Here is a 15,321-nt window from a genome sequence, read left to right as displayed (position 1 = left end):
TATTTTTAAAATAAGGTAGTTAATCATAGAGTATATAAAACTTAAGTCCTGTTTTCCTTTACTGTCATATCAGATACATTTTCCCAGGTCATGAAAAGCTCTTAGGAGCATTAAGACTGATCTTTCTAAAACTTAAATCCAATCATGTTACTTTCCTGCTTAAAATTCTCCCATCATTGGTCTTAGAAGGTAAAGTCTCTACTTCTTTTTTTTTTTTTTAATTGAAATATAGTTGATTTACAATCTTGTGTTAGTCTCAGGTGTTCAGCATAATGATTTGGGTTTTTTGCAGATTATATGCTACACACAAGCCTTCTGATGATCTGATCTCTGCATCCTTCTCCAGCGTCATCTATTTCACTCCCTACTTCTTCTTTCCCTAGTACCCACTCCCCCCAGCTCACATAACACACAGTTACTTGCTAATCCCCCTCTCCCCCTACTTCACACTCTGCATCCTACCTATACCAGGTGGCCTTCAGCTTCCCGGGCTGCCCTGTGTAGCTTCTCAACTTGATCCTTTAGCTACAGTGCTCCTCCTGCCTGGATCACCCTTCCATTGGTGTATCCAGTGAAATCCTTCCCATTTCTCAGTACTCAGTTCAAGCATTGCCTCTTGCATTAAGCCTTTCCCTTCCCTCCCTGTCCCATCATAGAGCTGCCTGCTCCTTTTTTCCATCCTCCCCATAGTACCCCTCCTACCTAGAAGAACACCCATTGTAGCTTAGATTTTGGTGGGCAGGGAACCATGTCTTATCCATCTTCATTTCTCCAGCACTTTGTAAGTATTCAGCACATGGTAGAAACGCAGTAAATATTTGCTTAAGTACAAGCAAATCAGTCATAACGCTATGTAATAAATGCTGTTCAGGGGGTGTGTAAAGGGTGCTTATAGGAGCCCAGAGGAAGGGCATTTTATGGGTATGTGGTCCAAGATCGAGCTGACAGGAAGTGTGTTCATTTTTATTGTGGCAGTAGCCTTCCTCCACACTTCATCTTCTTTTTTGAATCCTATTTGCATTTCTGTTGCCTGACGTGGCACCAGCTCTAGGAGCACCCACTTGCAACATTTGTTGCTTCCCCCTTTGCACACCTTTTCCTTTGTCTGCTGAGACTGCTGTGGCCCTGAGCGCCAGACAGGGCAGAAGTCCTCCCTGGGCAGCACAGCCCACCACTCATCAACCAGCCATCACTGCCCATGTCCCCCAAGGAGCAGCACAGACAATTGCAGGTCACCCATAGTTGCCCTTGGCTGGGACCTCGTATCCCAACTCTAGCACAGGTAGCCAGGTCCTCAGAAGGAATCACTCTTGAATTATTATAAGTATTTATAGCCAATGCCATTATTTGGGACAGCTAACATACAGCTTAGCCAAACCCTATATTTCCCTCTTCTTCCTCTCTCACTGCCTCTGCCTTCCTCAACTCCATCCCAGAGAGTCCTTCCCCAGAGATAACTTGGGCTTCTTTGCTCATATAACAGGTTGGGCAAGAGGAGATGGAACATATCTCCCTGTGTGACACTTTGGACTCCTCAGATGTCCTTCATTCTGTAGAAGAGTTGAGAGTGGACCACGCCAAGATGGATGGTCCACGGAAGGGCCTTGTAGCAGAGATGTAAGCCTGTTTCCCACGCCTTGCAGCCAGCACCCTGCCAGCCAACAAGCTACAGAACAAAGACTAGAAAAGGACAGTGGGGACAGTGGGAGGGGAAGTAAAAGGCTTGTAATTGGATCAGTCCCCAGCTGGGTCCATCTGCCTGGGGAGCCTGTCTCTGGTGATGGCACCAGGGGACATGTCACATGTCGTTGGAAAGCCTGTCTGTCCGGTGGCTTGTCAAACCTCAGCACCAAACACTCACTTCCTTAATAACTGGTTGCAGATCCTGAATCTATAAATTTAGCTAAACTCTTCTTGACTTTTCTATATTTTTAGCCTAGGCTGCTTCTCTGGATGACAGCTTCCACGGTTGATTACTTGTTCTGTGAGATACCTTCATGTCAAGTTAAAAGAAATTCTCTCTCTCGAGCTTGAAGACCCTGTCCTCTTAATGCTGGGTTCTAGTGTTGGTAACAAATTCATGTTTGGCCCTTGGCACAGGCTGTTGATTTGGGGATGGAGTGGGGGAAAAGAAGGTTGACATCTCAGCTTTAAGTTTTTCAGCCTCCAATTCTAATAATCCCCACCTGTTCTCATATAATGGCCCATTGGTCACCTCATTCACTTTTTGTTTTGTTTACCTGGACTTTTCCTACCTCTATTCAGCCTATGTTGAAATACAGCAGCTAAGTTAGTTTATGACAGATACTCCAAGCATGGGTTGTTTAAGACCATGCTGAAGCCTTTTGCTCCTACTACCTTTGGGGGCACTTCTTGATCTTTGTGACTTTAACCTTAGGGCTGATGTTTTCAAAGACTGCTAAAGTAAAGCCTTTCCTTTTCCTACAACAGTGGCTGTAGTAGACAGTCGTTTCGTGTGGATAGTTTGGATTCCTCTCCCATATTTGTTTTCCATTTGCCCACCTTGACCTTGGTCTCCAGTCTTACTGTTTATCCACATGGTTTCTGCCAGTTTGCATAATGAAATGCTAAGCTGCGTGCTCTTTCTTCTACAGCGCTTATAAAAATGTTAAGATTGACCCCATTTTTTAGCATCCTTATTGTTAATACTTCCATCCATGGGGGCAGTGGGGGAAACCCACCACTGTAGAGCATTTTTAATTTTTCAAGGAGTTGTACACCTATTGTCTCTGACTTTTCCTTAAAAATCTGTAGAAAGGAGAGACCCAACTTGAAAATTGAGAAAAACTGAAGCATGGAACAATTTTATCTGTCTCACTTAAAATCATCCAGGATCTAGGATTAGAATCCTTTACCCTTAGCTCTTTCGAGAGTAACATATTAATCCCTTTAACTTGTTTCTTTTCTTTCTTTCTTTTTTTTTAAATTTATTTATTTTATTTATTTATTTTTGGCTATGTTGGGTCTTTGTTGCTGCACGCGGGCTTTCTCTAGCTGTGGCGAGCCGGGGCTACTCTTCATTGCGGTGCGTGGGCTTCTCATTACAGTGGCTTCTCTTGTTGTGAAGCACAGGCCCTAGAGCGTGCGGGCTTCAGTAGTTGTGGCGTGCAGGCTCACTAGTTGTGGCTCACAGGCTCTAGAGCACAGGTTCAGTAGTTGTGGCACACGGGCTTAGTTGCTCCGCAGCATGTGGCATCTTCCCGGACCAGGGCTCAAACCCGTGTCCCCTGCATTGGCAGGCGGATTCTTAACCACTGCGCCACCAGGGAAGTGCCCCTTTAACTTGTTTCTTCGTCCTGCAGCACCTTAATTAAAAGAGATGAAAGGGATTAATAAATGAAAGAAAGCCCTTGGTAAATAACCTTAGCAAAGATGTTTTTAGAAAAGGCTAAGTCTGTTTACCTCTTCTTGTCTACATCTCATTGGCCTCTTCAAAGAAAATCGTAGCTGATTTAACAGACATGATTTAACTGAAGAAATTCTCCTATCACTGCCCTCCCCTTGTCAATTCACATTTGGTGGTCCTACGAGTGAGGATTTTCTTTCCTCACTGCTTGTTTGGTGTAGAATTGCGATGATTAGCTTTACGTCTGGAGCTCTTACCCAGAGATCAGTCACTTTGACGGTGTTCGTTATGTCTGGGAAATTGGCGGCCCCTGACACCAAGCACATCCTAATTGCCTGAGAAGGTGGCGACTCTGGGCTCCCTGCTGCAGGAAGATGGGAGTCTCTGGCCTCCTGGTGCTTCCCTGAAGTTTGGTGAGGACAGCCTTGGTTACTGATCCACTAAGTTGGCTGTGGCTGGGCTGGGGGGACACGAGGACTTCCAGACCACTTTCCCATGTACACTTCTCTGAGGCTATTCATTCTTCTCTTTTCAGAGTCTGGAAGGAGGCTCGTACCGGGGGAGCTTGAAAGACCCCACAGGCTGCCTGAATGAGGGCATGACCCCACCCACACCTCCTAGAAACCTGGAAGAAGAACAGAAAGCCAAGGCCCTGAGAGGCAGGATGTAAGTGCTTCCCCAGACTCCAGCCTGGTGCACGTGTGTGCAATGGACAAGGGACGGGGTCCTGTGAAGTTTGGGGAGAATTAAGGATTCCCCACACTGTGTTTCCATTGACACCATTCATTCTAAGTAAAGGTGACCGGTCTATACAGTGTGACATTGATCAACAACGAGCTATTTGGCACTGACTTTAAGGATTTTCAGCTGAAATATTTTCTGTAAGATAGGGGCTGTTACTGACAGTGTGGTTGTAACCAAGTCTGTTAGAAATTTAAAACAGACTGCTAAAAAAGAAAACAACAAAGGTCAGGGAACTATGGGACCATTACTGTGGCCCCATATCAAAGACTCCGTGTTAGAAAGTCTGATGGAGTTTCATCTGAGGAAACGTTTCCCCAGATGTAGGAAAGTAACGTATAGGAAAAGGGAGCTGTTGGGCTACCAGACTGGGTTCTAGCTCCACCCCTTCTCCAGCGGTTTTATTTATTTAAAAAAAATTTTTTTATATAGTAATATTTGTTTTTGGGGGGTTTTTTTAGCCCAATTTTTTTTAATTGAGATACAGTTGATGTACAATATCACATAAGTTACAGGTGTACAACATAGTGATTCACAAACTTTAAACGTTATACTTCATTTATAGTTATTATAAAATATTGGCTATATTTCCCTGTGCTATACAATATATCCTTGCTTATTTATTTTACACATAATAGTTTGTACTTCTTAATCCCCTACTACTATCTTGCCCCTCCCCCTTCCCTCTCCCCACTGGTAACCACTAGTTTGTTCTCTATATCTGTGAGTCTGTTTCCTTTTTGTTATATTCACTAGTTTGTTTTATTTTTTAGATTCCACATATAAGTGATATCATACAGTATTTGTCTTTCTCTGTCTGACTTATTTCACTGTGGGCTGAGTTCCAAGAGAACCTCTTTACTTTTCGAATGGTTAGGGGTAAATACAATTCACATTGCAGTCCATTCACAAGAACCCATATGTTTTCCAAGGTTTGAGTTATCTACAGTGATGTTAAGTCAATCTTCTGTTACTTGATTTGATCAAGAAGATAGCAACACCATTACTGCAAAACCGCAATCCCTCCAAAACTTCAGTTTTGTTGTTTAGGGTTTCACTCTGTGTTGCACGCAGAGCTGCTGATGAGTCTTGCACATAGCTTGATGTGTGAGAGATGGTAAGCACAGTGAGAATGGGATAGGCAGGCGGAAAAGGTCCCGCCCTGTTGCTAATTAGCCTACCCTTCTGCCTTGAACTCGTCACTCCTTTAGCCTGGTCATAGACAAGAAGATTAGCAAAAATAAAGGAGGCCAGGTCCTTCTGTTGCCTGCAGATAGACAAAGTGACCACTTATGACTGTTACCAAGGAAACATCATAGCTAGGGCCTGGCCCCAGAGCAGGGCTGTCACCTCCTAATGGAAATGAGCAAGTGTCATGTAAGTGCTCTGGTTCCATATTTACCCCCTTAACTTTATGGGTGCTCAGGGGAACCCCAAGAATAGAATAGAGGTAAAGAAATACCATCCCCAAAGGGAAATTTCTTAGGACTTGTACAAAGCTGCTTCTCCTTAGCTTTTCAGTTTTTACATAGATGAGGCAGGATTGGAGCTGCTGTTCCAGTCTTGTCAAGCCAAAGCAAAACTTATACCAGGAAGGTGAAAGCTTATATTAGGGAGGTAACCTTTAAGGTGACAGGTGTTCCTTGGCAAAGCTTATCTCTACTCTTGTAAAAGGGCCTATGAACAGTCATTTAAGTCATTGTCTTGCTTCCAGACATGATATTGTCTAATTTTGCTCCAACAGCCAAAGGTTTGTTGCCTCTTTTACCCAATTCACTCATTTCTTCCCCCTCTTCTCACTCTCTCACCCTCCTCCACATATTTCCACATCCTGCAGTGTCCCAAAAATCCAGGTGTTAGAATGAGTCATTCCTTTTACTGTATATTGCCCTTATTCTGCTATACTTTATGGTCACGATGAAAGAGAGGATATGAAGGTGTTTAATTGTAAACACCATGTGAAGCTGGAGGCTGGGAAGGGATAGAGAACTGAGACTCAACCCAGTAAGCCCTCAAAAGGTTTAATGAGAGCTCCATGGAGAGAAGATGTAAACAGACAGTTATTTGTCCAGGAGAAGAAAAAAGCCAAGAATGGACTTAATTGTCTTCAAGTTTTAGCCACTCATTTATTCAACAAATATTTGTTGAGCACCTGTTACGTACCAAGTGCTTAGCATACAGCAGTGAATAAAACAAACAATAACAACAAAAGAAAAGTCCATGCTCTCATGACACGTTTACATTCTAATGGGAGAAATCATACAATAAACAAAATTTAAAATAAATCATGTAGTATGTTAGAAGCTGGAAAAAAAGGAAAAAATAGTAAGGGAGATCGGGAGTACGGATGAGGCCATGTTGCGGCTTTAAATGGTTCTGACCAAAGTGGTCTGCACAAAGACCAGAAGGAGGTAAGGAACTAACCTTTAGCCATGGAGGAAAAGTATTCTCGACACAGGCAACAGCCAGTGCAAAGGCTGTAAGAGATTTTCTGTGGAAGACCAGCCATTCCCTACCATTGTGAAGGACAGAGGTCAGAAGTAGGTCTGACCTGTAGCTGGAAGAAGTTTAGTTGGACCAAAGAATAACATTTACTTTGTAAATAACCTTTACTCATAAGAACTGAACATGAAAAAAATTGCTTTATTGTCAGTTCAGTTTATTTGGCAATTGATCGTGTACTGCCTTGAGATGCCTGTAGCATAAATCTTTTATGTACCTTTTCAGAATGTCTTTTAATGTGTCATTATCTCTCCAAGTGTTTTTCATCAGCTCTTCAAGGGAGGAGATGCTAGGTCCACTGGCAGCACCTAGTCTAATTCTCTTCCCTAGAGGCTGGAAATCCCAAGACACCCTTCAATGTCAGCAGGTAGCTTAGCATAGAAATACCACCCAGAGGCAGAGAGCTGGACTTCATCTCCAGAAGGCCCTTCTAGCCCCAAATTCCCACTCTAACTTTCCTGTGGTTTTTCTTCTACCACTTTCTTCCAAGTGGTAACTCGGACCATGCTAAAGATACATTTAAATGCTTTTATTTGGCCTTGCTGGTTCCTTCCTGTGGCCTGAAACACATAATTGTGTGTATCAGAGAGAGGGAGCTGGTTGGAAGTGTTGGGCGTGCTGATAAAGAAGCCTGTGTTAACCCATCTCCCTGAGGCTCTAGGCCCGGGGATTCGGTGGCTTCTCTGTGCTGTATGGACAAGAATTTCAGAAGAATTGCTTCCTGGGTTCAGAACGGCTACTACCCTTGGGCTGGGGCCCCTCTTTGACATCCTAGAACTTGATCCCTTCTGCCACTCGGGTCAAAAATGCAGTTGTGTGGCTCCGGGCTAAACTCTTTCAAACTTAGATAATACAAATCAGACTCCATTCAGCTGCGTACACCTACCCTGCCCCTGTGCACAGCCATACGTGTTTTATGTCCAGCTCTTTACTGTCTGGACAGGAAGAAAGAAGTGTTTGGGTTTGACGCCTCAGGGACTCCAGAGAGCCAGTCTGAGTAGTTTAACCAGGCAGCGGGCGACAGTGAAAGAGCAGAGTCTTTGGACTCTTGTACAACTGGGTTCCAATCCCAGCTCTGCTTCTCACGTTGTCATCTTGGGCGATACTGCCTCAGTATTTCCTTCTACATACACTAGGGCTTAAGTACTTACCTTCTCATAAGCTTGAGAAAAGCCAGATGAAGCAACTGGCACAAAAGCAAATGTTCTAAGAGGAAGAAATCATTAACAAGAAAGAAATTAAGAAAGTAAATGTCCTCGTCGTGATTAAATCCCACATCTGGTGGGGATGGGGATGTGGCCGCATTGAAAGGGGTGATTAGGGAACCTTTCTGGCCTTGACGGGGGATTTTTGCAGGCCAGTTACCATAGACGCCTATCTGAATAATTGTAGCTTCTGTATCTCAAGCACTTCACTTGATGACAGTGTCTCTGAGGCCCAAAGGTTGCTTATCAGACAAATGTCTTTCTCTTCTTGTTAAGCAAAGAACAGAGCTGACACAAAGGAGGAAAAGCCTCATGCTGATCCCTTGGCTTCGAAGCTCTCATAACTCAGTTTTGCCCAAGTGACTGTTATTCCTTCTGCCTTGTGTCTGTACAACTATTCAGTTATAGGTGAGGGAGGAGGAAGCATAAGGAAGAGGAAGACAGATGCTGGGCTGTGAGCATTGTTCTTCTGGCTGTCGCTGCCATCTGGGAAAGCCTTCTCAGCCCCGGTGCCCTCAGCTCCTCAGCAGCGGGGGCCTCTCATCCAGAGGGCACCAGCCAGCACCTCCCCCAGGGTGCCCAGCGTGGGTTTGGGTGGTCTTGTCATAGAGACGCCGAAGTAACTTTCCTGTGAACTTCAGTGTGAAGATTTCTTGCTTCACAGTGAAGAGGAACCCTCACTGTTCTTAATCTCCTGCTCAGGTTTGTCCTGAATGAACTGGTACAGACAGAGAAAGACTATGTCAAGGATCTGGGGATTGTGGTAGAGGTGAGTACATGGCCCAGGGCGGGTCTGTGGTCACCCAACCAGTGGCATATTGAACCCTACCTGGGCCCTTTGGTGTTTTTTTTTGGTTTTGTTTTATTTATTTGTTTGTTTGTTTATTTATTTATTTTTGTTTACTTTTTGGCTGCATTGGATCTTCGTTGCTGCGCGCGGGCTTTCTCTAGTTGCAGCGAGCGGGGGCTGCTCTTCGTTGCGGTGCGCAGGCTTCTCATTGCGGTGGCTTCTCTTGTTGCAGAGCACGGGCTCTAGAGCGCAGGCTCAGTAGTTGTGGCACACGGGCTTAGTTGCTCCGCGGCATGTGGGATCTTCCCGGACCAGGGCTCGAACCCATGTCCCCTGCATTGGCAGGAGGATTCTTAACCACTGTGCCACCCCGGAAATCCCGGCCCCATGGTGATTTAACTTGACAGTATGTATTTTACTCTCCCTGGGTATTTGTAGAGATGAAACTAAAAATGGTAGTAGATCAAATAGAATATGTAGGTAAGTTTTTTTCTTTTCCCCTTGAAATATTATGAGAGATTTAGAGGAGGGTAGGGCCCCAAATGTTGCAGCCTCTTAGTTAGACCTGAATCCAGTTCACCTTGTTTTAGGTGACCAAGTTATTGTCTCCAGAGCTTTTCATTGGTGTCTAACCAATATATATACTAGTTATAAATATATATATATATATATCTCTAACCATAAATATAAGAATATACAGACATATATTCTTCAGTTATGAGCCACCATGGGCACTAAGCAAGTCAAGCAGGTGAAACCTTGGGGCTTCTATGTTTCCCTAGTTTGCTACCAAGAGGACAAAGAAAAAACCACCAATAAGGCAAGATTGGCAGGTGCACAGTTAAAAGTCAACTTGATAGTAAATAAAACAGCTCTCTCCATAGGAGTTTACTTTAGGGGGATTTAGACACTTGGAGGAAAAAGTCTAAGAAAGTAAATGGATAATTTAGATGCCTTAGAGCCCTGCTGTTAATCATCTTAAACGACAGGATGTGAAGTCTAAAAAGTGAATGCCTGATATCTGAATCACCTGCTGGTTCCTTACATGGGGCCTGTAAGCCCCCATCCTATGCAGTCTGCTGATTTAGGGGTTCATATTGACCTGTCCTGAACCTTGGATACACAGACTAACCTGGCATATAGAAGACTTGAATTCTAACTTGTGGGAAGTTATCCTCTTTTCCAAGGTGGGATGGGGGCAGCTAGGGGTGTAGCAGCCTCCATAAGCAGTCTAGCCTGGAAGTGGAAGGCTTGGGAATCTGCAGACTGAGGTCCAGGGAAGTCAGACATCAGTGGTGTGACTTAGACAAATCACATAATTCCCCATGCACTGGCTTTCTCATCTTTCGATGGGGATAAATGCTGGTACAACCTCAGAACCTGATTTTAAAACTGAGATAAGATTATATATGATAGCACTTTACAGAATCTAAAGTATTCACATATTAAGACTTATTTCTAGGTCAAACACATCTAGTTTTAAGCCTTTAAAGATGTAATTAATTGGATTGGGAGATGGGAGAAGAACAGGCAACTATTTCTTCTTTGTCCTGCTTTCTTACGGGGGCTGGAGACAAAGAAAGGGACCCAGAACTTCACAGAAGTTTTGTCTGTCCCTCTGCACAAGGGTGAAGTCCTGGTTGAGTGCAGAGAAACCACAGAAGCCCTTGCCCTCCTCCTCACACACAGGGGGGGCGGCTTCCACGGGGCTGCAGGGTGGGGCTCGGCCCAGAAAGCCTCCTTGTGAAAATGCTTTACTCACCATTGCCTCTGCCCCGCAGGGCTTCATGAAGAGAATAGAAGAAAAGGGTGTCCCTGAGGACATGCGAGGAAAGGATAAAATCGTGTTTGGAAATATTCACCAGATTTATGATTGGCATAAGGAGTAAGTGCTACGTTGCCCTGAGGATCAGGGGGTCTTGGAATCCAGGACTCTCCTCTCCTCCCCCTGTGTCTGACCTTAGGGGTGGGGTTTGGGGAGAGTCTTGTGTCATTCATCTCACCATTGAGAAATGATACAGTTCTGAAGAATGTGCCTTCCTTCTCTTCTCTCCATCCTTTAATAGTGTTTTCCTGGGTGAACTGGAAAAATGTATCCAGGAGCAAGACAGACTGGCACAGCTCTTTATTAAATATGTGAGTGTTGCCCTGCGGCCCCTCCGCTCCCCCTGCCACCAGGCTCATTTGCATGCATTTTACTGTCCCTTCCCTCCTCTGCTCTCCCTTCTCATCCCTCTCTGAGCTGTTGGGGTTTTTTCTCTGGCAGTTTGGAAGATGGGCTCTTGCCCCCTGTGTTTACTCTTCTGTCCTTGATATTTAGCCTCCTTGGTGCGTCCCCAGAGCATGGGCCACATCTTTGTCCTTTGTCTCTCCGCCTGTAGACCAGCTTAGCACTCTGAGATGATGCAGCGCAAGGCACAGCTGCCTGAGCGCCTTTCCCTCTGCCTTTGCAGGAGCGGAAGCTGCACATCTACGTGTGGTACTGCCAGAATAAGCCGCGCTCCGAGTACATCGTCGCTGAGTACGACGCCTACTTTGAAGTAAGCTGCTCGGGCTTGGCTGAACCACGCTCAGGCCGGGGCCGCCCCATTCACAAACACCAGCCGTCATCCGTCCGCGCGCGGCCCCCTCACGGCACTGTCCATCCCTCAGGACAGGCAGGGCTGCCTCAACAGAGCCGTTAGCTTCTTGGCTAAGTTCTGGTCAGCTCCTCCCCGCTTTTAGAGCCCCCGCTGGCAGAACGACTCTGTAACGCAGAGACCGCTGCAGAAGCTCCGGTCCTCCTTCCGTGACCCCGGAGCCCACTGTGCCCACGCCCTTCCTCTGCGGGCCCTGGAGGCTGCTTGCTGAGGACCCTCCTCCCGGAGGTGCTCACAGCACCTTGTACGTAGCCTCTGCTCCCGTTCCCTGAGGCCCGGCAGGCACCTCAAAGTGTTTGTTCTGCCCCAACCTGGAGGTGTTTATTTTGCTGGAGGAGAGGCAACACCATCACCTGGAAAGAGCCCTTGCCTGAGTGTTTGCAGATCTGAGTTGAGGGCCCAGCCCGTAGGCTTGTGGTGTCCCAGGGGAAGTCCTTCATTTCTGACTTGGCCATGGTGTGGGAGAGAGAGCAGAACACCCATGCTAGCTTGTCCCTGGGACCGGGGTAAGGACACAGAGTGTGGCAGAGCTTGATAGGTAAGAAGGTGATGGTGAGGTGTGCTTTGTCGTTAATAACAAAATGAGCTATTGCATAGGCAATTCTACCCATTGCGTGGTTTGAAGATTCTAAACCTTTATTGGCAAACACCAAGACCTGCCGTCCTTGCCTTTGAACCCCTATCCAGAGCACCCCAATCCTTTGGTTCCTTTTCCCCTAATGTAGCTCCCTTGTGTTCCAGGAGGTGAAACAGGAGATAAATCAAAGGCTGACACTTAGCGACTTCCTTATCAAGCCCATTCAGAGAATAACAAAATATCAGCTGCTCCTCAAGGTAAGCGGACTGTGAGCCCCACTCAGGGCCAGAGCAGGGTCTTCATCAGGCTCTGAGTTAGGGAGCAGGTCAGCTCGAGATTCTGTCTCCACCACACTTTCCCTGTGAACTAGTTGGGGGCATGTGTGGGTTTTTACCTTTTACCGGCTGGTTATTTGTGTCAGCTTTGCCCCTGAATAAATTGCGTGCCTGTTGTTCCTTCCTTAAGGTTGGTGGTTATTTGATTTTCTTTTTTCCAAATCACTTTCTTACTTTGTTGCCATCACTGACTGACTTGGTACCTTTAAAAACTAAAAAATAATAAGAGCATAAAATCAGAGTAGAATACACAGAGAAAGAAAAGGAAAGGCAAAGCCCTAGGAACCTTAGATGAGTAAAACCTAAAATTTGATCATTTTTTAACTTTTTAAAATCATTTAGTTTGACTTGTCTTACAGAAATATGAAGCAAATGAGAGATTTGACAGTCCTTTGTCCCTTTCCTTCTTGTCATCATTCCCCTTTTGTCCCTATTCACACACTTTCTCTCCCCTTCACCCCTCCCGCCCTTTTCCCATAGCTTTGAATCTTTGAATATTCCGGGGCTTTTCTCTGTGTGATTACATCCACCATGACTCACAGCTTCATATCTCAGCTACTACAAAGCATTGCCATCTCTGTGGGGAAGGAAAGTCTCCTGGGTGTCATCTTGGTTTTTACGATGCTACGTTTTTTATAGGGCTCTATTTTCCTAACTGGTTTCACTCTCCCTGCTTCCCCCACTTGCTAGGACTTCCTGAGATACAGCGAGAAGGCTGGTTTGGAGTGTTCTGATATCGAGGTGAGTTTTCTGCTTGTAATGCTGGTGGCTCTTATGGGACAGTATTGGATGTCTGCCCCTAAAGGGGAAAGATTGGCTCTGGACGATGGAGAGTCCAGGCTGGCTCCTCTCAGACAGCAAGAGCCCCTTGCAAACAGCTGCCCAGCAGGATGTGGAGTGGCAAGTATTAAGGAGCACACTGAACGTTTTTTGAGAATCCGGTCCTGGGCCAGACCAGAGCTTAGCCCCGCTCATGTCCTCCTTGTGGCTCCCAGTGACATGTGGTGCGAAAGGGTGGTATTTGAACCCTCTAACATCCTGCAGAGATTGGGTGTTTCATTGTGCAGCTTTATCCATGAATCCAGGTACTATTTGAGGCTGACATATAAATTATTCCATTTTCACTCCCTCCCCCGTCCCCGAGGATTACTCCCTAAGTGAAGTCCTTAGAGACAATGTCACCATGGGGATTATTTTAAGCCAGAGAGGTTACAGACCATTCTGGCAGGTTATTTTAGGTTAAAACCTCCAGTATTTCACAAGCGAGGCTAAGCTGTTGCTTCGGCAGCCAGGGAGCAACAAAGAGAAAAAAGAAAATGCAAGAAGGAAAGCAAATGGATAAACAGAAGTGGGAAGGTTAGGAAAAGGATGGGCTGGGTAGCATCCTTCCCGCCTGTAGTCACTGATTCACGTGGAGCCCCTGCACGGATGACCAACACCCCCCAACTTAGAACAGGAAAGCCCTCCCTCCTCTGAAGTGGACAGCAGGGACCAGTGTACTTTCCTAGGGTCAAGGAGCCCCCAGGAGGCCCCTGGCTTCCAGCATGGAGCTGCCGAGCCCCCTACCTGAGTTCCGCTCCCCGTCCTGACTGCTGTTGTTCTCTCCCACAGAAAGCAGTGGAGTTAATGTGCCTTGTTCCAAAACGCTGCAACGACATGATGAATCTGGGGCGCCTGCAGGGCTTTGAGGTGAGCCCTTAAGAAGGCTTCTTAGCCCTCTCCCTTCAGGGCAGCAGGAGCCCAGGCTTCCCTTTGAAGTCCTGTGCGCGTGTTCTCTGCCTCTGTCACTCACCGCGTTTGCCCGTGTGCCCGGGCCCCTCCGAATCACAGGCCTGGAAGGTGCACCTATTGAGGACCTCCAGTGATAGGGCAGTCAGAGGAAGTCAACCAAGCTGCAGTCAGGATTGCAAGGGGCTTGGAAAGACCCCAAATTCTTTATAGCTATGGACCTGCCAGTGACCTCTTCCCTTTTCTTGCTTGCAGCAGAAATGCCAGGAATGTGAGGGAGAGCAGGACTACGTGATGGGAGTAGAACCAGAGGGAAAATGAAACACTTTTTGGAGAGGGTGGTTCTAGTAAACAGGTCTACATAGTGGCTGGCTTTTTAGTTGAACGAATGTTTAAAGCTCTAAAACATCACAGTGCACATTTCTGTTCTTTGACAAGAAGAATCAAGTCTTGGGAGAAACAGCTAGATGTACCCAAGGTTTGGATTTCAACAAATATGCTAGTGTGCTAGGGCTGCCATAACAAAGTACCACAGACTGGGTGGCTTAAACAGCAGAAATGTTATCATCTCACATTTCCAGAAGTTAGAAGTCCGAGATCAAAGTGTAGGCAAGGGTGGTTCCTTCTGAGTGCTGTGAGGAAAGGGTCTGTCCAGGCCTCTCTCCTTGGCTTGTAGATGGCCGTTTTCATGTTCACATGGCATTCTTCCTGTATCTTCACATCGCCTTCCTTCTGTACATATCTCTGTGTCCAAATTTCCCCTTTTTATAAAGACACCGATCATGTTTGATTAAGGCTCACCGTAATGACCTCTCTTTAACTTGACTCCCTTTGTAAAGGCTCTGTCTTTTGATAAGGTCGCATTCTGAGGTGCTGGGGGTTAAGACTTCAATATCCAAGTTGGAGAGGGCATTCAGTTCAACCCATAACAGTGAACCTTAGAAGAGCAAATTGACTTTCCTGGTTTAAACTTAATAAGTGGCTGTTATTAATTTATATCCAAACTTCTAACTAAACATAATCTCTTTTAAATATTAATATGATAAAACTGGAACTGATGCAGTTATTGACTGGTGCTTAGTTGTTGTTGAGCCCCTTAGAGAAAGATGTGGATCTTCTAATCCTGTTTCCCAGCAATCCTGCAAGATTTCATTATTCATTTTTTTTCTCTGGCCAAACTAGAATAAAATAGACATAAGGCAGACTGGTATACAAGTAAAGTTAGGAAATGCTATATTCAGGTTTGGGTTAATGAGTTGGATTCATGATGGTCTTGAGCCAAATTCTTCTGTCCTTTTTGCCCTTGCCGCCCATCCTGGTGTCCCTGTGTGATTTCCATTGATTTGTTGTGACCAGGAACTATGTGGAGGGTCCTTTCTGCTGTTCATTTTTTCACAGGTCCTTGTTCTCCACAGTAGACATGAGGCCTTGTTCTCC

The 15,321-nt window shown here is 45.7% G+C and overlaps 1 protein-coding gene across 3 annotated transcripts in view; it reads left to right on the top strand.

The window, feature by feature from the left end:
• Positions 1-15,321, top strand: part of LOC137766391 (kalirin-like) — a 109,035-nt gene that overhangs the window by 50,336 nt on the left and 43,378 nt on the right. For all 3 annotated transcript variants that reach the window (XM_068546595.1, XM_068546597.1, XM_068546596.1), the window contains 8 exons: positions 3,903-4,033; positions 8,518-8,584; positions 10,387-10,490; positions 10,672-10,741; positions 11,059-11,145; positions 11,986-12,078; positions 12,847-12,897; positions 13,768-13,845. In XM_068546595.1, coding sequence (XP_068402696.1) covers positions 3,903-4,033; positions 8,518-8,584; positions 10,387-10,490; positions 10,672-10,741; positions 11,059-11,145; positions 11,986-12,078; positions 12,847-12,897; positions 13,768-13,845 — 681 coding nt within the window. The remainder of the gene's footprint in view (positions 1-3,902; positions 4,034-8,517; positions 8,585-10,386; positions 10,491-10,671; positions 10,742-11,058; positions 11,146-11,985; positions 12,079-12,846; positions 12,898-13,767; positions 13,846-15,321) is intronic.

Source organism: Eschrichtius robustus, chromosome 6, assembly GCF_028021215.1.
Source record: "Eschrichtius robustus isolate mEscRob2 chromosome 6, mEscRob2.pri, whole genome shotgun sequence".
Lineage (NCBI taxonomy): Eukaryota > Metazoa > Chordata > Mammalia > Artiodactyla > Eschrichtiidae > Eschrichtius > Eschrichtius robustus.
Note: the sequence above shows the minus strand (reverse complement) of the source record. Positions and strands in the feature narration are given on the sequence as shown.